The sequence below is a fragment of the Ooceraea biroi genome, chromosome 8, assembly GCF_003672135.1.
Source record: "Ooceraea biroi isolate clonal line C1 chromosome 8, Obir_v5.4, whole genome shotgun sequence".
NCBI lineage: Eukaryota > Metazoa > Arthropoda > Insecta > Hymenoptera > Formicidae > Ooceraea > Ooceraea biroi.
Window position 1 is genome coordinate 12814570 of NC_039513.1, and position 25174 is coordinate 12839743.

Below are 25174 nucleotides of genomic sequence, written 5' to 3' on the forward strand. Positions count from 1 at the left end.
TACGCGCCTCGAGTACTTTCTAGAAGCTCGCGCGTACGCATCATCCCCTCTGCCCGCAAGCCCGTACCGTGATCCGGCGTAAACGATCGCCAAAGTAACGAGGAATCGACGTTGGCGCGATTACGTCGTCGACGATCCTCAGTTTTGTTAGTCGGGATCTGTATCGAGCGTTAAGCGCGCGCGGTCCCGCGTCGCGGAAAGTCGCTTCCGGCAGAGGCACCGTCGCGACCGTTCGTAATTGGCGCGCGAACCCCGGCGGGCGATTGGCCCGCCGCCTCGGACGGCCGCGGCGGGGACGGGCGGCGCGGGATGGGGACAGACGAGACGTGTCGTGCGCGCGGAACGGCGGAACGGGACCATTTCGGTACGTCGCGGAAGAATGCGTAGCCATTGTTGGTGCTGCGATCGTTAGTTTAGATCCGAGATCGTCATGGGCACGGGTAGGCGCGCGAATCCGTGAGGCTCCTGCGGAAGCGTCGACGGTGCGCGACACGGGCCACCTGAAAACGTGCATCGAGCCCCGCACATCGAGGACGTCGCGCGCGCGTGAACCGCGTAAGTCTGGGACTAGTTCAGTTGCGGTCGCGTCTCCGCGTTTCTCGCCTCCGCGTATGCGGGCGAACCGAGCGCTCGCCGCGCTCGCACGAGTGAGAGTGAGTGAGTGATATCGCGGTGGGGCACTGCTCGCGCGGCGGCCATAACACCGACCCGACCGACCAACCAAACTACCAAAGCGGAGCGAGGGAGAAAGCGTAGTGTGCGAGTGCCCGGGGCCGTGGTGGTAGTGTTTTTCGTTTGAGAGTATCCCCGTGGAAAAAGCGGACCGCCGTCGCGATCAGGTAAGCGATCGGGAGCGACGCCGGGCCCTTCTGCACTAGCGAGCGCGGGGCCTGTAAGCGCGATAGATAACCGCCGTTCGTCGGGTGCTGCGTTGAGGCAGCGCGCGTGGCGCGTACGCGAGCCGCCGCCGCGGCGGCGGGCCCTTGCGGGAGCTTTCTTTCCCGAACGGCCGTAACCGCCATGTTGAGACCTACGCCGAATCGAGTGTGTCCGGTAAGGCGCAGCGGGTCCGGAGTCGCGACGTGCGCGCCGACGGCGACGGGCTACCCACGTCCCAGCGCTCTCTCGGATCTCGTAAATTCTCACGGCGTCATCTATCTTTCTCTCTCTCTCTATCTCTCTGACTGTGGCGCCAACCGTCCCGCTCGCTCGCTTGCCCGCTCGGGCGGGCTGGCTGGCCGTGGATCGTCGTCCGCGCGGCGGACGATCGCTCGTGCTCGTTGCGCGTCGACTGGGTGCACCTCGTCTGGGGCGCGGATCCGCTACCTTTTCTCATAAAGCGCTCTCGTAGGTGTCCTCTCGCTGGCCGTTACCGTCGCGGTTGCTGCCGCAGCCGCGACCGCCACCATTGCCGCCGCCGTCACCGTCGCCGTCGTTCTCGGCCTCCTCGTCCTCGCCGCTGCCGTTTCTACTCTTCTCTCACGTTTTGCCCGTGAATCTCGCCTTTCTCCTCTCCTACCTTGGGCGTCTTTTTCGACGGTCAAGCACCTGTTCGAGAGCCGAGCGCGATCTCTTATCTGTCTGCCCTTGACGTATACCTGGTACACAGCGGGCGCAGCTTCCTCCTCGCAGCGCGGATTTTCTCCCGCGGGATCCCTCTCATCGCATCCGCAACGGATGAGCTCTACGGTCACCGTTGACGCTCGTGTGTGCTCTTCTCCTCGGCAATTTTGCATTTTAGCGGCGCGTGGCTACCTCACTTTCTATGCCAGTGTACCACTTACCCGTGCCACTTTTGTCAAACTTTCCATTTTGACTTATTGTGCTCGCCGAGGAAGCGTGCGGGATACGCCGAGTCCTGTGCCACGCTCGAATGGGCCCTTGGTCAATTTTCGTTTTGCTAGCACGAGATTTTAATTAATCAAATGTGTGCTGTTTGACGAGTCTCTTAAGTGTTTCCCTCGTGAAGCCCTGGTTACCGTCATTGTACGACCACGATATCTCGTTGCTCGAGACGCCTTTCTGTTTTTCGTGTAATTTTACTCCTGATCGTTATAATTAATCATTTCTGTTGCATAGATTTAAGTTAGGTATATTAGTCTGGTATAAATTAATGTTTTCTAGTTTATATGTATATCTATAGAAAAATTCATTTAATTTAAAGAAATATATGTGTGTATATATATACGGAGTAAACGTAAAAACAATGTTTCAAGCTAGCTTCTCGGGCTGTGAAAATAAATATTGTTACTCGTATTAATTTCAAAGGAAAGTTGGCAGAAAATTTAAATGACAAAATATTAATACTCTATTCTCTAATCGAAAATCTCTATAAACATTTCACATATACATTTGCATTAATATGTGTTGCAGTAGTGTGTCTAACATCTCACTTGCATTTTTTCAAAGTAAAGCAAAGTAAAACATGCAACGTTCTCATGAGAAAAAGATAACGACCGAGGGTTCAATTTACTGAGAGAAATTTCACTTGATATTAATGATCTGTTGACGATGCAAGGAATTTATGCTTTCCTAGCATGTGTTTACTTAGATTCAGTTCTGCATGATATGTTAAATAATATATGCATATATAAATTTCCTAAGAGTACATCTCGATGTACGAATCGCTCTAAAGTAATGAAACAATTTTGGGGTTGTTACAATATGGGGTCCTGTTATTATGTTATCCAGATGTTGCTAATGTCGCGAGTCGTGCCTGGAGGTACGGAGGCTTACAGCGGTATACAGGGCTGACATTCGAAGTACTACCATTCGGTAGGCTCGAGTAGTGTTATGCCTCCTCGGCACCAATCTCCCCGGTTGCAGCACAATCGTCTTGGCAAGCAATTAATGAGCTGCCACGCTCAATTCAGAATATATACTTGCCATCTCAATTGTTGATGAAGCCTCATAGCGTCAAGCATCAACGTAAGGCAGTTACCTGCTGCGTAGCATTTATGTATCATATATGTCGGAAAGGTAGGTGAAGCTCGTTAACGTGAACTGGATGAGCCATAAATTATAGACAATTAACCAAGAAGCGAAAACGAAATGCATAACAAGCCGTCAACGTAATATGTGCGATCAAATGTGCACACCGTTTTGGCACATTTGATGTACACGTGACGCGTAGAGAACCGCGTGGTCGACTCGTCGACCTCGGGAAAATTTACTCTTGAAACGGATCCGGTGAATCCCGACCTGGAAAACAATTTTTTCATTGAGAAAAGAAAGATCGTAGGAACGTTATTTCTCGCCATAACGCACTTGCGCGGACAGGACTGACTAATTTTGGCTCCTTCTCACAAAGTTAATACATTATACACCACAAAAAAAAAGACTGCTTTAGTACATAAGTGTCATGTAATACAACTAACACGAATAGCCGCCTGCTTTATTATATAAATTTCTGTAACGTTGTTTCAGTCAAACTTACTATGCCGTCTTCTTTCTGTTCCAGAAACGAAGTCAATATGCAGCAGGTGGACACCATCTCGCAGAACAATTCTGTGAGTAATCAATGCCTGTGTATATTTAACAGATAAAAATGCAGCTTGCTTATTAACACACTAACGCAATGTTTCGAAGCTGCATTAAATTCTGCAGAATAACGTACTCGTAATCCGTGTGTGTCCCACCAATTCCCACGTAGTTCCGAGACATTTTGCGTTATTAACACAGTAAGGGCGTTCACATAATGTAATGTGGTTGATTATGCTATACAAATACCCGATCGCTTCCACTTACATCGAAGTAATCTCCGAAATGAGAAATGTGTACATATAATGTCTAGCATTTTATTGTAAGTACCTCTTCGATTTTAGTTAAAATATTATAGTTTCTTTACACTTGTTTGATACTCTGTCGAGTGTGTAATATATCGGATATATTGTACCTTATGTTTCACCATTAATTTTTATTATATATATTTTATTAAATTTTATTTATCCTTTCTCCACGTTTGAGTACACATAACTCTCAATATCAATCTCGTATCGTTGCAAATAACTTGCCAATAGCATATGTATTTCTTACACGCCGAAAAGAGCATTGTTCGACTGAATAGTATGTATGAATTACAGTTAGATGTGGAGGAGCGAGAAAGGCTGTGTAATATACCGAAGGTGAGACACCTCGTTGATTGATCTCAACTAGGATGTACCGTTGAAATATTAATTGGCAACTAAATATTTCATGCTATCATTTCTGAGCAATCTGTCATATTTGATTTGTTCTCTCGAAAGTAGTAATTAATTAACGCAGATACGTGTGTACTTTTGAACGGATATAGTAAAGTGTGTAACACAGAGATATTACCAGATAAACTCTGTTATGTTGTTTCATTCAAAAAGATCACTGTTACAATTGTGAAAATTATAAATTACCGTAGAAATGTGATATTTTCTGCTTTGCTCATTGTGTCTATAGTGTTCACCACAGTGTTACATTTTCGACATGTGCAGCTTACATGCTACTTTGTGCCATGCAGTTCTGTTTTACTGATGTTGAATTATTTCCAGTATTTAATGACATAAAAGTCTATCTTTACGTAAACGTTGCATGAGCTATATGGAAATGCCATTATATTTCATTTCTGAGTTCTCACCTGATTTTAAATTTTTATTATTGTGTCTAAGAGCAAGGGTTTTCTCACGCAGAGTTCCAAATTGCTTATCCCTGCTTATGGAAATTGAATATTGAATTTAGCAGCCTAATTCGCTCGTTGCATGAATGGTGTTTGCCTTGATTATTAATTTACAATGTTAATTTGATGAAGAAAAAAGAAAATTTTGGCAATATGCATATGTGTATTGCCAAAATATATTTCATATTTTATAAATATATTTCATGAAGTATTCATGAAAATTTTCGTGCGAAAAATATCTATCTCTTTCTTTGTCGTACATTTTAGTTTTACGATTCTATTTCATCCATTTAGCAATTAACATTTTGCATTAATGCAATACAACATGTTATGAGTGATTTTCTCAGGTGGAGGGACCGACCTTCACGCATGCGCGATAGCACTAGCAGGCGCACTCTAGGGTTTAGTCACTAAAACATATTTTTGTCTTTTCGATTTTGGTACTCTGTATTTTAATTTCCGCGTGGATACCTTGTCGCGATTAGATGTACGTTACTACCAGAGACGGTTCAGGAATATGGTAATTAGAGTGTTTGTTTTGAACCAATTAGAGGAAGAAGTAACGACTGTAGATTTCCTCTTGTGCATGCAAAAACAATATGTATATATCAATAAAATTATCAATTTTGTAGTTTGCGAGACGCAGTGTGTAAAGTATATGTAAACATCTTATCTGTGATGTATGTGCATGTACACACAGACACACACATGGAGAGAAAGATATATCAAGAAATTTATCTTTCTATCCGTACGAAGATCATCAACAGAGATTTCTTGATCTCATACTGCACATTATATATTTTCGCCACTTTGTATCTTTCGTCCATTTTATATTAATATTTATTAACATTAATTAACATTTTTACTTTTTTGGTGAGTTTCGATGCGCGTCAAAATCAAGATTCTGCTTACAATTTTTATACGTTATTCGCGAAATTTAATTATAAAAATCGATTTTATTCATTGCGGTACAAGGTCGTCGATGATGTTTCGTACTTCTGGTTTAGGCACTACTTACACGTATCGCATCTACATGTTCAAGCGTCGTGGCTTAATGTTATGCCGGGCAATTCACGTTTCCAATATTTCATTCAGAAGGATCAAGCAAGCATCGAGAATAAAGAACAGATTATACGATACTAAACAGCGTGATTGGCAGAAATATAACTTTTTTTTTTTTCAATCAATAGCAAATGAACGAATATCCATACATCACGCGTTCGACCTAGAAATGCCTAAGCCGGAAGTGGAAGCCATTATTGACTCCGACTGTACAAATGTGAACACAACACGTATGAGTAGTGCTCCTAGTGGGGGCGTAACAATCTCGCGCATGCGCAGTAGGGCGAACGTTAGCAGACGTGATCCACTGCGTGCACTTTCTCTTCCGTCTTCCGTGCATACAATTTACGATGCCGAGTGCATCTCGCTGTGAAAAAATTATTGTTATTTTCCTCGCGAGAAGGAATTAAAAATTGCTGATGGATGGAATGGTAACGTAATTCCTATTAATTACTTAAGACAAAGTAACTGTTACTTGTCGCAAACAATTTTCGTGAATGAATTATCGAGGGAAAAGTAACCTAACTATAACATAACCTAACTGATATTTTGTTAAGCGAACATATTTTCTCTTAATCTTAAATACTCGAAATTTAAACAAAAAATCCGATTTAAGTGACAAAAATTGATGCATTTTACGTGCAGACTTAGATTTTCAAAAAATATTGATATAGAATTTTTATTGTTTTTTTAGTTTACGGCGTAAATTTGCCTTAAAACTAATATGTTACCAGCACACTGCATATATAAACATATGATTGATAACCTAAAAATGCATGAAGATACTAATTCTGTATATAAAGTTATATGTCATAGAGTAAGATTACTAGATAATTATATTCACAGATAAAACTGTGTCTCAAATTCTGAGTATCTTGGAAATATTAATAAATTTGAAGGAAATATGAATACCTAGATCAGTGATACGCAACTAGATTTTTTGGCGGGCCAAGTGTAAAAATAAGGTTATGCCGCAGGCCACCAATTGCGTATCTCTGACCTAGATACTCGGAAACAAAAATTATTTATTGACTAATTTTAAAGGTATTAATTTCATTGCAAAATATGATGTGCTTCGTAGATTCTTTTTACTCTCTCAACGTGTAAATATATATATTCTACCATGTAGCTGCATAAGTAACCGAAAGATATGTCGTTTCTGCTATGACTAATGAATTAAAAATGTACAATGCAGACGAGCACACCTGGTAGAACTTCAACCGCGCCAGCGAGTCCTGCTCAGGAACCACCTCCCCGCGATGAACCACCTTTGGAACCGGTAAACGGCATCGTGCAGCCACCGGTCGTTTCACCGCCGAATCGTCCAGGGCGCTTGACGAACCAGTTGCAATTCCTGCAAAAGGGCGTCTTGAAGCCAGTATGGAAGCACCAATTTGCCTGGCCTTTCCAGCAACCTGTCGATGCGAAGAAACTCAATCTACCAGTATGTTACATATTATTATGTTATACATGATTTTTCAAAAACTAAATCATCGTAACATAACAAGTGTGTGCAGAATTGGTACGCGAGTATTCATTACGTAGCAATATTCATTACTTAGCAAAGGCGAGTGATCTTGTCGCTGTTGAATATTTGTTACACACATGATTAATTCTTGCTAGGATTATCACAAAATCATCAAAAAACCGATGGATTTGGGTACTATCAAAAAGAGATTGGAGAACGTATATTATTGGAGTGGGAAAGAATGTATTCAGGACTTCAATACCATGTTTACCAACTGCTATGTCTACAACAAGCCTGGGGAGGATGTTGTAGTTATGGCACAAACTCTGGAAAAAGTGTTTCTTACGAAGGTACGTTAATAGATCTTTACCCTTATCTCTTCTCCATTAATTGACACTGTAACTTCAGCATGAAACGTAAATGCATGAGGTGCAGCATGAGATATAAATAAAGCATCATTGCTTATCTGTTCGTTACGATAAACTTCAGGTTGCACAAATGCCGAAGGAGGAGGTGGAGCTAGAGCCACCTGTTCCGAAAGGGCCGAAAGGCAAGAAAGCTGGACGAGTCGGTGGACCAAGTGGAGTAGCGGGAAGTACCAGCGGAGCAGGTAGAGGACGACCTGCCTCTGGTGCGGCTACAGTTACTTCCAGCGTGCCGAATAGCTTAACACCATCCGCGACATCAGCTGGAACGACCGGTGTCATACCCATGCCGCCTCTTGGTACCCAAGCACCGGTTTCAGTACCTGGAAGCACAAACACGACCACCATCGCCCCGCCGCCGAGCGCCGCCGCCATGGGCGTTACGGCGATGGCCACCCACAACTCCCTGCCCCAGCAGGTTGTTCCGCCGACCACGGGTTACCACGCTCAACCGGCGATGGATCCGCAAGCGGCACCAGCCGTGCCGCCATCGCCGCAAGTCCCCACGACGCCCGCCGTAATGCCACCCTCGCAACCTGCCAAACTCAAAAAGGGAGTGAAGAGAAAGGCTGATACAACTACCCCCACCGCGAACGCGTTCGATCCACTGTACGCGCCTCTGGACACCAAGAATGCCAAAATACCCACGAGAAGAGAATCCGGCAGACAAATTAAGAAGGTAAGAACTGTCTCGATTTCCTTTCGATTGTTAGTTATTTAGTAATTGTTTACGTTTTACCTTTTGAAAAATCTAAAATACCAAAGGAAGAGGAAAATGTGAGGTCTAAATCTGAAAAAATAGAATGATGGAATATTGCATTTGGCAATAGCTCTGTTAATAAACTAAAAGTTTCTTTTTGTAATTACATGAAAAACGAGAAAAAGGATCGTTGCATCCTCGATACATGAAAGCGTACAATACGCGGTATTAAATGAAGTCTTCATTTCGTGAACCTTTTTCACTGAAAATTCAGATCTTAATATTGTACATTTCGTAGCATTCGTTAACATTCTCGATCCTCGCATGTGTGTAATCATTTCATTTCATTAATGATATCAATCGGTAATAACTCGTGCCATTTCATTAACCGACGGTTAATGAGCTAATGTTCATGACGCGGCTGTTTCAGCCAACGAGGCAAGCGGAAGACGGCTTAGTGCCATACCATCAGGCCAATATGCCTCTAATGGGGGCAATGGCCCAACAGGTACATTTATTACTACTCCTTCATACTCCTTCCTTTCATTTGTGCTGTCTTATCATTTCTGTCAAATGAAAAATTGTCAGATTCCTATGTACAATTGAACGACGAAACTTTCTATACGTACAGCATGTTTTGTACTCTTCTGTCTTGTCAAGTTTTACTCGAACACAAAAATTAAAGTGACTGTACTACACATTTATTTATGTAATTATGTACAAGTTAGTTGAATTAATGTCTTGATGAGATTTTTCTTTAAAGTAAAATGAAGTATAATCTTTTTTTCTCTGTCGCCACAGATTTGCTTCTCACGTAGCAATTTTTCAATTGTTTTTCAGCCTCAGCACGCTGGAGTTAAGGGGAAAGAAAAATTGTCCGACGCACTCAAGTCTTGCAATGATATCCTCAAGGAACTTTTTGCCAAAAAACATTCGGTAATTGTTACATGTATATTTATCATCTATCATATGATAAATATGTATTATAATGCTATTAGATATTCCATCGTTTTATTGAGGTAAAATGTTGGATTATATAATTCTAGTTTTTCTTTTTAATACTTTCTAGTCCTATGCGTGGCCCTTTTACAAACCTGTTGATGCAGAGCTGCTAGGCCTTCACGATTATCACGAGATTATCAAGAAACCGATGGATCTTGGTACCGTTAAGGTATTAAATACATTTTCATGAAATTGTATATTTTTGGGTACGTGTTCCACGGAATTTTGTTAAGTGTGTGCAGGTTTAAAAGCAGGAGCAAGAAATTATTAATTATAACCACACATTTTGAGGTAAAATTAATACATTTCATGTTTGTAGTCGAAAATGGATAATCGTCAATATAAAACTGCACAAGAATTTGCGAGCGACGTACGACTCATATTCACCAATTGCTACAAGTATAATCCTCCCGATCATGATGTCGTCTCCATGGCCAGAAAACTTCAAGATATATTTGAAATGAGGTTCGTAGAGGTTAAAAGAAAATATGGCGCCAATTTTATCTTATATGATAAAATTGTGCTAGAATTTTAACTTTTACCTTGATGATGCGTCATCATCAGGTACGCGAAAATCCCGGACGAGCCGATGGGTAGCAGTATGGTAGCTATGAAGTGCAGTAGCGGCAGCGGGAGTGCCAGCAGCTCTGGAGGAGAGAGTTCCTCAGATAGTGATGACTCTGTCGAGGAGCGTACCCAAAAACTACTTGCTCTGCAACAGGAGGTAAGTTTCTTTATCAATGTAAACAGGGATGAAATTACGTACACTGAAAAAATCGCATTAATTAGAAATCTAGGTTCAACCAGTCTGTCTGCCTATCTGTTGAAAATGGACAAATCAGAATTCCTTTAGGAAGTACCAGATTACAGTCTATCAAACGTTCTAGTTATAAAATATCCGGTCCTACCGTGATAACTAGAAAATAAATTATTAAATTATTTTTTATTAAAAAAACATTTTTGTTAGTGTAGATTTACTTAGTTTGTGGAACTTGGATGCCATGATATATCGTTGTTGTCCAATATATGCGTTCTTGTTCTGCTTGCAGTTGAAGGCCATGCAGGAGCAAATGAGAAAGTTGGTGGAGGAGAGCGGTAAGAAGAAAAGCAAGAAGAAGAAACTGGACAAGCCAAAATCAAAGCCAATGAGCAATAAGAATAGTAGCCTTGTTGGCAGTCATACTGGTGCCATGAAAGAACTTATGAAACCGAGCGGCGGTATTCCCAATGTGTCCGATAGCGTTGGTGCCAGTATAGCTAGTGTCGCGATGGGCGCGGGTGACTTGAAGATGCCCGGCGGTATGGGCAGCGATCTCCATCATCAGGCCGCCGCGGTAGGACCTAACAAGACACACGGCGCGGCAGGCTTGGGCCACCATCTGCCGACAGCGCCGAACGCTAAGCCGAAAGGTAAGGGCCGGGGACCTGGAAAAGCCGCCGCCGCCGCGACCACCGGCACCAAGAGGCCAAAGGCTAACAGCAGATCCGCCGGAAACAAGAAGAAGAACACCGGTAGCCAACCACCTCCGATAACGTTCGATTCAGAGGACGAAGATAATGCTAAACCCATGTCTTACGATGAAAAGAGACAGCTCAGCCTGGACATTAATAAGCTACCAGGTGAGACACGTCAGATTGACAACTTGAGTGCGTGGAATAATAAAACGTCGAGATTATTGTTCCAAGTTTTATTTTACGTGTCATCGTGTACGTTATAGCCAGTATTGTTTATGAATTACTTGATTCTTTCGTCCAGGTGATAAATTAGGTCGCGTTGTACACATAATACAATCCCGAGAGCCTTCGCTGAGGGATTCGAATCCGGACGAGATTGAGATCGACTTCGAGACCCTGAAGCCATCGACACTCAGAGAACTGGAGAGCTACGTTGCATCATGTCTTAGAAAAAAGCCACGTAAGCTTTATCATGAATTTAGTTTTAACTTGGACCTGTGTCCAAGCAATTTGGCAGTTGCAGTTTTATTAAATCTGATTTTAATTTTAATGACAATTACAATTAGTAACATTTTATGTTGGAGATTGCATCTGAGATTTATATTCGTAAATATTTCAAATAGCACATTTGCAGTGAATTTCTCATACGTATTTATTTCGCTGTGTTACATGCGCAGATAAAAAAGTTAGTGGTAAATCCAAGGACGAGCAGATGGCTGAGAAAAAGCAAGAGCTCGAGAAGAGATTGCAGGACGTGACTGGGCAGTTGGGCAACGTCAAGAAAGCTGCCAAGAAAGGTATTTCAGTATTTCGTCATTAACATTTTCCCCGTGAAATTTTCGCGTCTCTTCATCGAGAAATGAGGGTTCAAGAAACACACACACACACACCCACGTTGGCAGACACGTTAATGACGGCGCTGTGTACGCGCTCTTCTTACAGAAGACAGTAGTAAATCGGTTGACGTAGTCGGAACTGGTGGAGCCGGTGGACCTTCACGATTGTCTGCGTCGAGCAGTAGTAGCAGCGACAGCGACTCCAGCAGTAGTTCTCTTTCTTCGAGCTCCAGTGATTCAAGCGACAGTGAAGCAGGTTAGATATAAATTGTAACTGTTGCTCTACTACTAGACCCTTACCTGGGAACAAAGAACTACTTATACTTGGGTAGTCGTCACAAAACTATGATTTCTTCGGTGAGATTTGAAATTATGGGGTTATTTGCGACTCGCTGTTATATACATACATATATATATATACACATATATTTATATATATTTTTTTTTACGGGGATATAAAAGTAATTCGTACTTTCAAGTTCTTCGCAAAACGAAAAAAAAAGAAGAAGAAATTTGTTACTTCCTAATGAATTCACCGTGAAGCACAGATTTCCACATTTATGCTCAAAAATAAAAAAAAAGAGAAGTTTGAAGAGACAATACATTTGTACAAGCATACAAGAAATACCGAGTATGATTCGTTGATGTGCTCTCTGCTCTCTCACGGCGAAGTATCACTCGTCTGTGACGAAAGGCATCACTTTTTACATTTCTAAAATTTTCTGTGCGCGTTTTTAATCCTTTCTTTACGTTCTTTACGTCGATTCGTGAGTAACGTCAATTTAGAACAATAAGAGATTCTCTATTATCGGAAATAGTGGCAGAATCGTAGTCGTGAAGTTCGTTATTATTTAAATACGGCTCACCATCTCATGTGGCATTTTGTATATTAAATTTTGTGTATCATCTAAGATAATCATAAAATAACGGATAGTCATATATACATATAAATATAGAAATATATATAAAATAATGTTCTCTTTGTCTTAGCTTACCAGAGCAATGTAATTTTTCTACTGTACAGAATGAATGTGATATTTTATTGCATGTAATTGTTATCATGATTACAATGTTTATATGAATAGCATAAAAATGGTACAACTTTTAATTTTACGTTCAAGCTTTCACTGTTATAGGAACGATTTAAGTTTATTAATATCAATAAATTCGAGAGACTGATTACCGACGTAGAGATGCTGTTAATACTTGGAATCATTGAACCATTTTTCAACATAATCAAAATATAATTTATGACCACTTACTATTATTTCGTACAAGCTTGCGCTTCTCGTGATACGTGATCGATAGTCGCAACAAGTTTGCGACAAATGATCGTTCAGATCTGTTTCACTTTCATTATGCCGTAGTTTAACGTTCTTTCGTTCGATGCCTCATGATTTGGTGACAGAGATTTAAGGAACTTCCGGAAAAAAAATATTTATGAACTCTGTGCCTAACCAATTTTTCTATTGGCAAATGAAACAATCGAGAAACACGGATGCATTATTCGTAGTGCAACATATGCAAAAAGAGGAAGTTACAAATTAGATATAAACGGTTTCTTCAGATGGGGGCTTGACGGATACGTCGATCCGTGCAAAATGTATCTTCTTAAGCTGCTGAATCTTGCTTATTAATTATCGTATTTATTAGGACGGCGTTATTCATGTAGCTTAAGTGCAGCGTTTACATTTAATGCAAGTACGAATGTGCGTTCAAGTTTCACTGTCATGCGCGGACGACGGAGCGGATGATGTTAATAATATGCCGCCATGCAGCTGGATAAATTTTTTTAATACCTTCCATCGATTGCTTCGAGACCGCGCATAGACTGAAACTTGAGGCGTACAATTGAAAAAAAATCTTTTCCTTTTTTTTTTTAATTTACAAGACAATATGGTAAGAACAAAGGTGAGCTAGTGGAGTGCAGACTGTGTTTAGAGGATACCATATGCTATGCCAGCTTGTTTCAATGAATTCTATTATTGATTATTGAATAATATGATTATTTTCTCTTATCCTATATCGGTGTTGACAGTAATTCTGTTGCTCGAAAGTCAAGTATAGTTAGCTACTCAAGGTTACTGAATTTTTCGCTGCAGTTTTACCTAAGAGAGAAAATTACCCTTAATGAGAAACCTCTGAAAAAGAAAATTAGAGAAAAGAAAATTGAACCATGTAAAGCAAAGTCGCGATTCACCTAATTGTGTACGCAATATAGGTGAATTGCGACCGATAACTGCGACTGTAGTGTCAGAAATATTGGTACCTTGCGTAAGTTACACCAAGTCGCGTAGCTTCCTTCGATAATCATTATCGCCCCACGTAATAACCCAAACGCAATATCATGCAATATATTAACTCTTGCCGAACTCGTTATTTATTTACGTTAATCGATAAGCGCAGAGCATTATTTGTATCACTGTGTTTTTTCGGATCATCGAGTATTGTTTCCTCGCATCGACTCATTCATGTCGTTATCATTTTTCTCAGAAATATAGTTCAGTGATATTTATTAACAAAGCGTCGCTGTACACTAAGAGAGAAAGAGATGGGCATACGCAATACCTAACATTACATTTATCTGGTTGAAAAAGCTGCGTTCGACAATTGCATTCAACATTGTTCATTTCCACATTCACACATTCATGCAGACACGTCCATATACACACACACAACAGACACACACACACACACACACAGACACACACATTAAATTGCACGAATTTATATTCTACATGCATATACGATACTGTATACGGTGATAAATCAGGCAGTGATTACACGAGCGATACACACGGAAATGCAGACAATGTGTGTTGGTGGCTAGATTTGCAGATCAGTGTACTCTTTCTTTTTTTTTGTTGAGACTAGCACAAAGTGTTTACGCGTGGTTATTATACCAGTGAGTCACACACTTTTGTAAGCTTCGCCTCCTCGTCGCAACAGGTTCTAACGAGATTCTTCTGAGCACGAAGAAACCGAGTATCCTAACCGTTACCTCAGGTTTTACTATCTCCACTTCAAGCTTGGCTCACCGTGGCCAAATACGTGCTTCCTTTACGAAGTCAATTATTAGTATTTTCGTCCCGCAACAGCCGAATCTGGCAATGTACGACGTCACGTTGCCCGTGCGCGAGACGAGAATTCAAAACGAGTACGAATCTTCCTTGCCTACTTACTCGGAGTGCACAGATTCGAGTGAAGTGACGGGTAAACTAGACAGAGTAAACTAGAGTGCGGAGTCAAGTTACATCTTGGGAGAAGTTTTTCCGATTGATCAGATCTGTCACTTGCTTTTTCCGTAAACTTAATGGCTTTGAGCATACGTACGAGGTTTATGTTAACGTAGAGAAACCAAAGACGAGATGTGAAGACAGAGGAACGACAGAAGGCGACAGAGAAAGAGAAAGAAGGAAGGAGAGATAGAGATGAACAGTGAAAGAAAAACGAGTATAAAAGAGGGACGAATAGGAAGAGGAAACTGAGATTAGAGAAATGATCTACGATATGTATATTTATACATATATGTAATACACACATGGCTTCCAAACACATTGTTTGCACTCCGCTAAGCTTCGTTAATCGTCGTTTCATCCTATTTACCACTAGTTCTTCATCGGTAACCATTGTTAGTTTTCTCATTGCCCGAGTAATCGAAAGGGGAGCTGAGAACATCGTCTTCTTTCCACTGAAATTGATATCATAATACCAATGGCAATTTACGAATCGGTGTGGTTTTACATGCCTTAATGTATGAAATAGTAGCTATTCCTGTTAAGCATACACCTCTCATTTTTTCCTCGTCGCAAATAGAGCCTCACATGCGTTGTAAATATCACGAGTTATTTTATTTTATTTTTTCTTGGTCTCTCCGAGTAAGAAATATTGTCATTATTTTCGAGGTAACACTAGTTTTAACCCGTCCTATTAAAACATTTTTAGAAAATCTTTTATACGAGTTTAAACAGGATTTAATTTTAACGATATTTTGTTTTTATATTTCTATGTGTAAATGTCTGCTCCATAATGTTTTTTGTTGAGATATTATGTATAAATTTAGTTCTTATATATAGAGAGAGAGCGAGGTGTATACATAAGAATTTATTATGGACGTAAAACTGAAATGACAACGGCGCTCGTAGGTGCTTTTCAGGGTAAAGCACCGATGTAATTCGAACACGTCGCATAACACGAGTATTAAGGATAATCGAATTTGCACTCGAGTACAATTAAATAGTATCGTGAATCATATACATTCAGCAGCGTACTTACTGTCCCGACTACAAAACAACATAGATAAGAGGTAGAACAATTGATTACTACAGTAACTCGATACAAACAAGCCGCAATTGGTCGGAGAAAGTGTTCGTCGATATTTAAGGAAATTACAGATATGGGATTATAAGCATTTAAAAGTAGTAGATATCGAGAGAGAATATCGAGCAGATTAATATCGCCGTTTCGTGTTTATCAAGGCACTGAAAGTGACTAGGAAGACCGGAATAATTCGCTAGACTATGGGAGAATAAATTCTGACAGCGTGTGCTGAATTAGATAGAATTACTGCGCATCTATTAAGATACAATCACCATTAGCTTGTAACGCGCGAGGTATAGGGCATTTTATAAATGATATATTCATATTGCCTTCCAAAATTGTTTCTAGCATTTACTACTCTCTATGCAAAGCACGCGTCGAAATTTTCTTTCTCTCTTCTTTTCTGCGTCCGTTCATCCAGACTGGAATGTCACTCTTCCTGCTAGTATCGTTACATGCGAACGAATCGAGATATTTTATTATATGCAGAGGGTACAGACGCGCGTCTTACTAAACGTTGCCGATTACCTTTCTCTCCGGAGTCGTACGTAAACGTTCCACCTGTTTTCTGCGTATCGTGAGTTTAATAGTGAAACGGTGAACACGAGCATTACGTGTTTTGTACATAGTGAAAACTAATATATCATAAAAATATTAATATAAATAGCTGTAAGTTACACCTACGGAGGTAAATGCGACACACACACGCGCGAGACTTTTTTAAGTGCATACACAGAGTTGAAACGTGTGAAATAGAAATAACGTTAATTATTCAAGAGCGTTTCGGAGTCGCAGTTGGCTCATAATGAGTGATCCACACACACACACACACATTCAGACAGTTAACTATATTATGTAAATTAAGATACGCGCTGGTACTCCTCCTCGTTGTTTCGTTGATTTGACTTCTTGTTGAATGGGTTTCCCCAGCGAGAGAGCTCGTCGATCACATTCCATCTGATAAATTGTTTTCAATGGTGTGATTTCACCGTGATTGTTGCGCGATCACATGGTTGCTTGTTTCAGAACAACATTATCGGACAAAATAGAATGAAGCATTATCTTCTCGCGGTACCGCGAGATTTTCCATACGTCATCATTGATTCGCGTAGCAAAAGCATAAACGATGAACATCGAGCAGGAGTCTCTTGCCACCGATCTCAATGTTGCGCTAACTACGACTTGAATCTAACATTTAAACAGTTTGTAAGAGTGTGTCACTCTTCTTGTATCATTCATCTTTAAGTTGAGCCCATATTGTACCATTTATGTGACTATTTTTATTTACACATTACTCTTATCATTATATTACATTAATTATATCATACTATACGCGAAGAGGTAAAAACGAAATAAACGGCAGTTTAATGATTTTTGTAGTCAATATTTTATAATCGTCGTTTCCACCACAAATGTCACAATTATTATTACTCTTATTGTAACGAATCATGATTATTGCTATCCTAAAACAGAGAGAGTAGGCGCGTGCTCTCGCATACATACGTATATAAATACATACGTGAATGAATGTGAATATATATGTACGTATGCGTGGCAATTTCGCGACACGTGTGCATGTATGTGTGGTGGGCGCGCACGTGCGGTATGTATGTATGTATTTATAATGTGTATACATATATATATGCACACGCAGATATTCATAAATAAATTGAATACGACTAACTTTATGTAGAATGAGAAAATGAAAGGAAATTGTTCTGCGTATTAAAATTTTTTAATATTAAAAAGAAAATCATTAAGATGAAAGTCCACAAAAAAAGAACATACAATTGAGATATTTAAATTAACATTGTTGTACACAGTGATACAATTATAATATAAGCATATGAATAAAATCTATTAGAAAATATACGCTCGCAGTTGTTTGATTTTTGTTTTCTGACGTATCTAGTTTAGCATATACTCGCAATACTTTTACGTGAGTAAGTTTCACAACGCTCTCAATGGCTGGTATTCTCTGCACACTGCATTCCACTAGTTCTCCACCGATCTGTCTAGCAAAGTCTAGCAAAGTGACAGAATGATGATTGACCGCACGTTACTGACCCAGATGCACATTACGTTAAATTACAGGAAACTCGAATCGTCCTCATAGAAAGAAACCAAGAAAAAACCCACCAAGTACAGGGCCCTCTACAACGAATACTAGCGTACCATCGGTAAGATTAATGAGTCATAAGTTTTATCAGTGGCAACTGAAGGTTTGTTTCTTCTTTTCACATTGGTTTTAACAATATCAAGTAAATTAGCATTTTCTCGAAAATAATTTATAATATTTTCGTATATTCTTCAAGTGATATAAAAGAGTCGTTTAAACTTTAATTATGTTGCTATACTACATGTGAATACTCGTACAAACCTTGTGGTAAATATATATGTAGGACTGAAGGATAATGTAATTCTTAGGCACCTACCTTGAATCATACTGGAGCTCTCTTAATGAACAATCAGCCACCAGCAAATACTGCGGGACCAATAACAAAGCCACCTGTAACTCAACCGAGCAATATTCCTTCGGAGCAAGGTACATGAAATATAAAAGATAGTACGTATTGATTTGTACAGGGAATACTTGTCCAATATTTTATTTTATTTTTTTTTATTTAGGAAATCGTTCTCCGATCTTGCGTACTGATTTCCTCTTATTTGTAGAAACATATCCTAATTTTTTTTCCCTTGATTTCTTTTAGATAGAAAAGGGTTTTTTTAACAGATCTAATAACATATGCATTTTGTTTTAATTACTTAATCAGAAGTTTTCAGTTTTACGAGTTATATACAAATGTAATAATTTACATGAGTGTGTCTCGTAACTAACAGAACTGAAAAACGTAATCGTGTTATTGTCTAGTAGCTGCAGTTAATATACTCGCGGTTAGATATATAAAGTTATAACTGCGAAGATATATGAGTCATAACTGCGAAAATTCCTTTATAGGAAACAATAATAATCAGCCTGTCGCGGTGGCTGCCGTAACTGCTGGGCAAGGCATGCCTGTCGCGAGTCACGCGTCTATGCCGGCGCAACCGTCACGACCCACAGCCATGGCTACGGCCGCTCCTGTAAAAAAACCAACACCGCCACCACCGACAACATCTAATCCATCGACCCCGTCGGTTTCCGTACCAACTCCACCGCCTAGCGTAACGCCTACAAATACAAATCCTATGACAGCCTCGCCAGCTGTATCCCAGCAACCGCCGCAACAACCGCCGACGTCCATTAGTTCCTTTCCCAATGCAAACACCCCCGTATCCACAGATGGAACAAATCTGAACCAACAATCTGACCTTTTACAACCATATAATACTCTAGGTATCTATCATTAAATTCGATTATCGTACTGTTACATTTGCAAGTATCCTCTGTGTCTGAGAATGTGTAACGTTTCGTGATCGCGCGAGATCGCCGTGCCGGCGCTTACTGATCGATCCGTTTTTCTCACCAGCTTCCGTGCCCACCACGCAGCCCTCCCTCGATCAAACGCTCGCGATCAAGAAGGAACCGCCGTTCATCCCGGCGCCGCACGCGACCAACAACACCAACAACAACACCAGCTTGAACCTGCTGCCGGACGTGAAGCCGGTCAACATGATGCCAGCGAGTATGGCGTCCAACTTGAACCTCGGCAACCTCAATATGGCCAATCTAAACATGAACTTGCCGCAAGGACTGGCTGCCCACATGTCCATGCACAATCAGCTGGAGAACATGATCAACACCACCGCGCCACTGACCAACATACAGAACTCGCACAACGTCACCATGTCGCAGCAGCATTCTAACGGATTCCCGAACGCGAAGCGCAGCAACTCACCGCCCAATATGCTCAACAACAACGGCATACCCGGATTGAACATGGGAATGAATATGGGCGGCATGAGTTCGATATTCGATCCCCTCCCTATAGTCTCGATGCCGATGCAAATCTCTCAGCTTCCCATAAAGAAGGAAGAGAAACCCTTGCAAATCTCTCAACCCCAACTGGCGCAGAAGCCCATGGATGGTTCGTATGACACGCTCATTTTCGTGCGAGTGACCGTTTTATCTTGTATTTATGTCTTATTATATTTTACGCTATCATAGATTCGTCTTTGTTATACACACGACAAGAAGTAAGCATTGGTGCGGCTATTAAATAGCATTTAATAATTCGAGTAATTTCAATTCTCAATTTTATATATATATATATATATATTCTACACTAAATTCGCATCGATTTAGTTCTGACAGTAATAATTTTGCGTTCAATATCTGCTTGTTTGCTTTTTGATACGCTCCATCGTTCTTATTCTCTCGTTACTTTCCAAGTATAATCCTCATCGTTGTATGAGATACATGTAATCTTTTTTTTTTAATACTTTGTATGAGACTCTTTTGTTCGCTGCCTTAACGATTAATATTTTAACATGGTAACACTGCTTTATATGTGTTTTAACTGCTACATCAACTGCTTACTAACCAGATATATAATACTGTTGCTCTAGCAGGAGCTTTTTTTACAGAGATGAATACTTTAGCAATGCCGCCGATGGGTAATCACGCCAGTTCGCAATTAGTGCCCGAGAAGAAGATGACTCCACCCGACGCGAAAACGCCTGCTGCAAATTTTGCGTCTGCCTTCAAGAATAAGGTATTATCAACAACTTGGTCTGATCCAAAATATTGGTATAAGATGAGTGGGAAGGATAGTAATGTAAGTTTCAGTTTTAGTTTCTAACATATTTATTTAACATGTTTCCTGCTGCGTATGTTATTTTCGGTATACGCTGCAACTCATTTTCTTACAATCAATGATAAAAATATCATTGGTAGATGAAATGTAAAAAAATAATTATTGGTATCACACTATTACGTACTCTATGATGATGTGTGTCAAGTGCATCAAACTTCAGTGTTTGCTCTACTAAAAAATAAATTAAAAATAACGTTTTTCGTGGCACATGACAATTAAAAAACAGCAGGAAATGTGTGTCAATGGTCTTTCCCTGGTCTTCAATATCAAAGGAAAGGTATCAAAGAATTTTGTTTCTTTGTTTACGAAAAGAACTTACTAAGTTTAAATAAAGTTTAATATAGTTTGTGAAAAGATGTCCTAAATATCTTTGCCATTGTTTTTCATAAAGGGAAGAGTTCTTTAGCTTTAAAGCAACAACGCTTCTCGCTTTTTCTCGCTTTTACACATAAACACGCACGCACGCACGCACGCACGCATCTAAGATTTAATGCTGTCTCATACACGTTATTTTTCTGTTCACAATTGTTAAAGATTATCAAATTTTTTATTCTGTTCAAAAATTATTACGTGCGCCCTTACAACATGTTTCATTTATCATGAATTTTGCAGACGGTAGAGCAAAACGTGAAGAACGCATCGTCCTGGTGTTCCCTGGCGCAAGCGTCTAGTCCTCAGTCGGCAGCTGCGGGCAGTAGTATGAAAAGCGCGGCGCGGGACTCGTTCCAGGCGTTCAAGAAGCAAGCCAAGGAAAAACAAGATCGGGTTTGTTGCCCAATTGTTTCTGAATCCTTTTTTAAAACATGAAATAAATACGCTCCTTCGCTTAACGTGACGTGAGATGTATAAAATGTCTCCTAATGTTCCATTAACATTCGTGGAACAGCAAAGAGCGCTCATGGAGCAGCAGGAGATGCGCAGACAACAGAAGGAGCAAGCCGAGCGGGAGAGACTGCGACAGGAGAACGAAAGAAGGAGAGAACGTGAGGAGGAAGATGCTTTGGACAAGGTTCGGAAAAACGTCGGGGACCAGCAAGGCAACGTCATGACTGCCACAACGAGAGCGGAAGAAGTGAAGGCGATTGCTGACACAGACAGCAGTAGTCCGAGTCATTCGTCCAGTCAGGACAAGTCTGGTGCGGAGAGAGAGCGTCAGAGGCTACGGGAACAGGAACGTCGTCGACGGGAAGCGGTAAGTCACGCCTTATTGTCTTTTATTTGTATCTTTATATTTAATTAATTTGTTATCAGGAATGTTATGTAACAAACAAAACTAGGAATTCGCGCAACCGTTACGATGAATGAATTTTGTGATTGCATGTTTGATGGTATATGTGTAAAGAAAAAAGTGGAAGGGGTAAAAATGGTTATTATGGTGTAGAAGCTGATAGAAATAACGTAAATTTGGATAGTTTGGATACTTGATTAATTGTTGCAGTATGATTCAATAATTGCGATATTCGATATCGATTAACTCGATATTCGGCTTATCTAGAATTCCAATGATCACAGCAATTCTGCATAAAGTTATCATAAAATTAACAGTTAAAATTCTTATCACAGAATTGAATTCATTGTACATGGGAATGAACTGTCAGTTATTTTGATAGTAATACGCGATCGCGCAAGGGAATAGATTTTCTCCAACACCCGAAGGACAAAGGCAAATTCACGAAGAACGATTATATTTATCTTTTCAGATGGCTGGCCAAATTGACATGAACATGCAAAGTGATTTGATGGCTGCATTTGAGGAATCTTTATAATGCCACTGCTTACTATTCGTAATATATCGACTAAAAACAGAGCCCGACTTCGACGTATGTGTAGGGACGTTGGATGATGTAGCAATTTTTACGATTATTGGTAAAATAAACATTTTCGTCAACTAATAACGAGGTCGAGAGATGATAAATGACGACAACGTTGGCGATTGGTGATATACTAGTTATGAAATGGTGGTGTAGAGTTGGGACATTCCAACGAGAAAATAAAGCAAACTCGTCCGAAGAGAAACGTTGAACAACACAGGAACATTATTGAAATATTATTCGAAACACTAAACTGAGATACACACTGTGCTGTCTCGCTTAGACGACGGACATCTAAGTGTGACCATGTAATTAGGTAAATACCTCTATGATACTTCAAAACTGCAAAACTAATTGTGTTACATTTTTCCGGTTTTCATAAGTTTGTACTTTATGTAAATTTGGAAACAAAACACAAAATACTACATAATAGATAAGTGAAGAAGGTTTGCGTTTAAGTAACGCAATGATGTGTGAATGTGCGTGTGAGATATTAAGTGCGAATGTGCGCATAGCGAGTAGTCAAAGTCGTGTACATTTAGTTAAGTTTTATATTTTTCCACATTCAGTCATTAATCGTTGGTAGGATTACATAGTACGATGTTTCTATCCATAATTAGCTATTAATCATTTCTTTGCAAACTTTTCTTCTCGATATACACCGTTTGTAATCACGAGAATAACTTAGGCTTACATCAAGTGAGTACACTGCAAAAGAAATGTAACGTGAACATTCTACCAACCTTGGTGAACTTGACAATGATTATCGTAGCTGGCCCACCGACCTCGCTCGTGGCTTCACTGATAACTGAATATATCCGTGTATGTACTTCGTTCATGTAACATCTCGAACGGTTATCCCCACGAGTCGCTACGAGCCAGCCAGTCGATTCAAAGCTAATCGTAAACCTTAGAACAATGTCGTCAATTATTACGAATAACGATAAGATGATTCTAGAGTTGAAGTAGTTTCGATCCTACCAACTATTAGGTCAGACTATCCAATTCTTTGTATACTTTTGGCTCGTGAAAAAAAAAAGAAATAATTATCGCGCCGATATCGAGCCACGAAAAAGGTGTGTTTGTTAGCAAGAAGATTATATTTATTCGGTTGATAGTGTACGGCATTGAAATAAAAAGTTAATCTTTACGGCATAGAAAATTTTCAGACTGGAACTCATTTTTCCGTGTCCTCCAATTTCAAGTACTGTGCGAGCGAGCAGGCACTATATAGTTGATCGTTTACCGAGCAGATTACCCGCGAGGATACGTTCCTCTTTCAAATAAGAGGAATAACGACGAATGGGAGAAACGTTTCTTCGTGTTACATATGCTTTCGTATCAGTGACGATATTGTCGATCCTAGCAGTTTATATTATATTTTTATATCGAAACGAAAGATTGCAGCAGCGTGTTCTAACATTGCTAGGATTCGTATCGACGATCAAGAGAAAACAAGATCGCGGCTTATATGAAAGCACGTACAACATCCAAGAATAGCAAAAAGATCTTCCTGTCCATAGAGCACTCTTTCCGATTAGTTTCCGACGCGTATAATAACGGAGATAGGATTGCGAAAAGGGTAACATCAATATTCGAGAGTGACTTCTTTGTGTCGGTAATACGTTTCTTCGTAATTCTCCTGTTTCGGTAGTTTGATACTCGAGAGAGAACTCGATCGGTTAACGCTCGCGCGCGTGAAAGATACTACGAATTTATGAGAATAATTGAAAATAAAATAATTGAAAAAAAACCTAGAAATAGTAGATATAATAAATTAAGATTATATGTATTAGATATAATTCATCGCGTAATAACGTTCGGTGTGTTATTATAACTGATATTTCTTGGAGATCGAAATATTCTCAAAAAATTAATTTCTTTATATGATTGATTAATTGAGTGATATGATGATCAACAGCAATGATGAGTAGTGTGAAAAAGAACTGACTTGTTCACAAATCGCTATTTTTTATATTTTTTTTGTCGATTAAATGTCTTATTTTTCTTCTTTTTACGCTGAAGTTCATTTGATTCCCGGTAATTTGGCGGTATCATTGCGGTTCTGATCATTCAATTAGTCGCTTTCATTTGCGCGCTCGCAACATGTTAAACTGAACTAAACTCGAGATCGATGTGTCCAGGGTTCGAAAAATTTCAACTCGGAAAATTTCCTATGCCCTCTTTCTATATTGATATCCCATACGTCAAAAATTCTTATCTGGGAAATGTCCTACGCAAAATTTCCTGGTAAAGATTTATCTTTGTGTGTTATCTTTTTATCCGTATAGTGTGAATATTCGGGAATGGGATCCGAGAAATGCAATAACAAAATAATGAGTTTTATACTCTTTCAAAAAAAAATTTTGATTTTATTTGTTTCGTAGTGTGTATACATTTAGTGACCAATCATGTGTCTTTAGACGTGATGAAAGTCATCCGAAGTAAGAGAAAGAGAAAAAAAAGGATATTGCGCCACGCGGATAATGTGCTAACGCGTTTTGGCCGAATATGCGAATCCTAAAAATGTAATAACAAAAAAGAAAAAAAATATTAAATATGCATGCGGAATATACGAATGGGATAAGGGGTCAAAGACAGGAGAAAGAATGAGAGCGAGAATGTTGGAAAGACAAGGGAGTGTGTGTAATAGGTATTATAGTTGTATGATAAGTAGTTTGTAACTGTAAATA

General features: G+C 39.9%; 1 protein-coding gene across 8 annotated transcripts; it reads left to right on the plus strand.

Annotated features, from left to right (window-relative positions):
- The first annotated feature begins 337 nt into the window (after positions 1 to 337).
- Positions 338 to 25023, plus strand: LOC105275055 (bromodomain-containing protein 3). Of its 8 annotated transcripts, none has more exons than XM_011331689.3 (24): positions 338 to 839; positions 2692 to 2979; positions 3461 to 3509; positions 4083 to 4124; positions 6903 to 7151; positions 7331 to 7525; positions 7665 to 8279; positions 8731 to 8808; positions 9141 to 9236; positions 9370 to 9471; positions 9622 to 9767; positions 9867 to 10026; positions 10352 to 10922; positions 11059 to 11217; positions 11435 to 11554; positions 11700 to 11849; positions 18008 to 18093; positions 18341 to 18458; positions 18873 to 19250; positions 19384 to 19941; positions 20423 to 20568; positions 21283 to 21435; positions 21557 to 21862; positions 22371 to 25023. In XM_011331689.3, the coding sequence occupies exons 2-24, from the start codon at positions 2969 to 2971 to the stop codon at positions 22434 to 22436; spliced, it is 4554 nt and encodes a 1517-aa protein (XP_011329991.1). In that variant the 5' UTR covers positions 338 to 839; positions 2692 to 2968; the 3' UTR covers positions 22437 to 25023. The 8 variants fall into 8 exon arrangements, with proteins under 8 accessions (XP_011329991.1, XP_011329992.1, XP_011329993.1 ...); XM_011331690.3 differs by having other exon boundaries at positions 20426 to 20568; XM_011331691.3 differs by having other exon boundaries at positions 20441 to 20568.
- Positions 25024 to 25174: the final 151 nt, after the last annotated feature.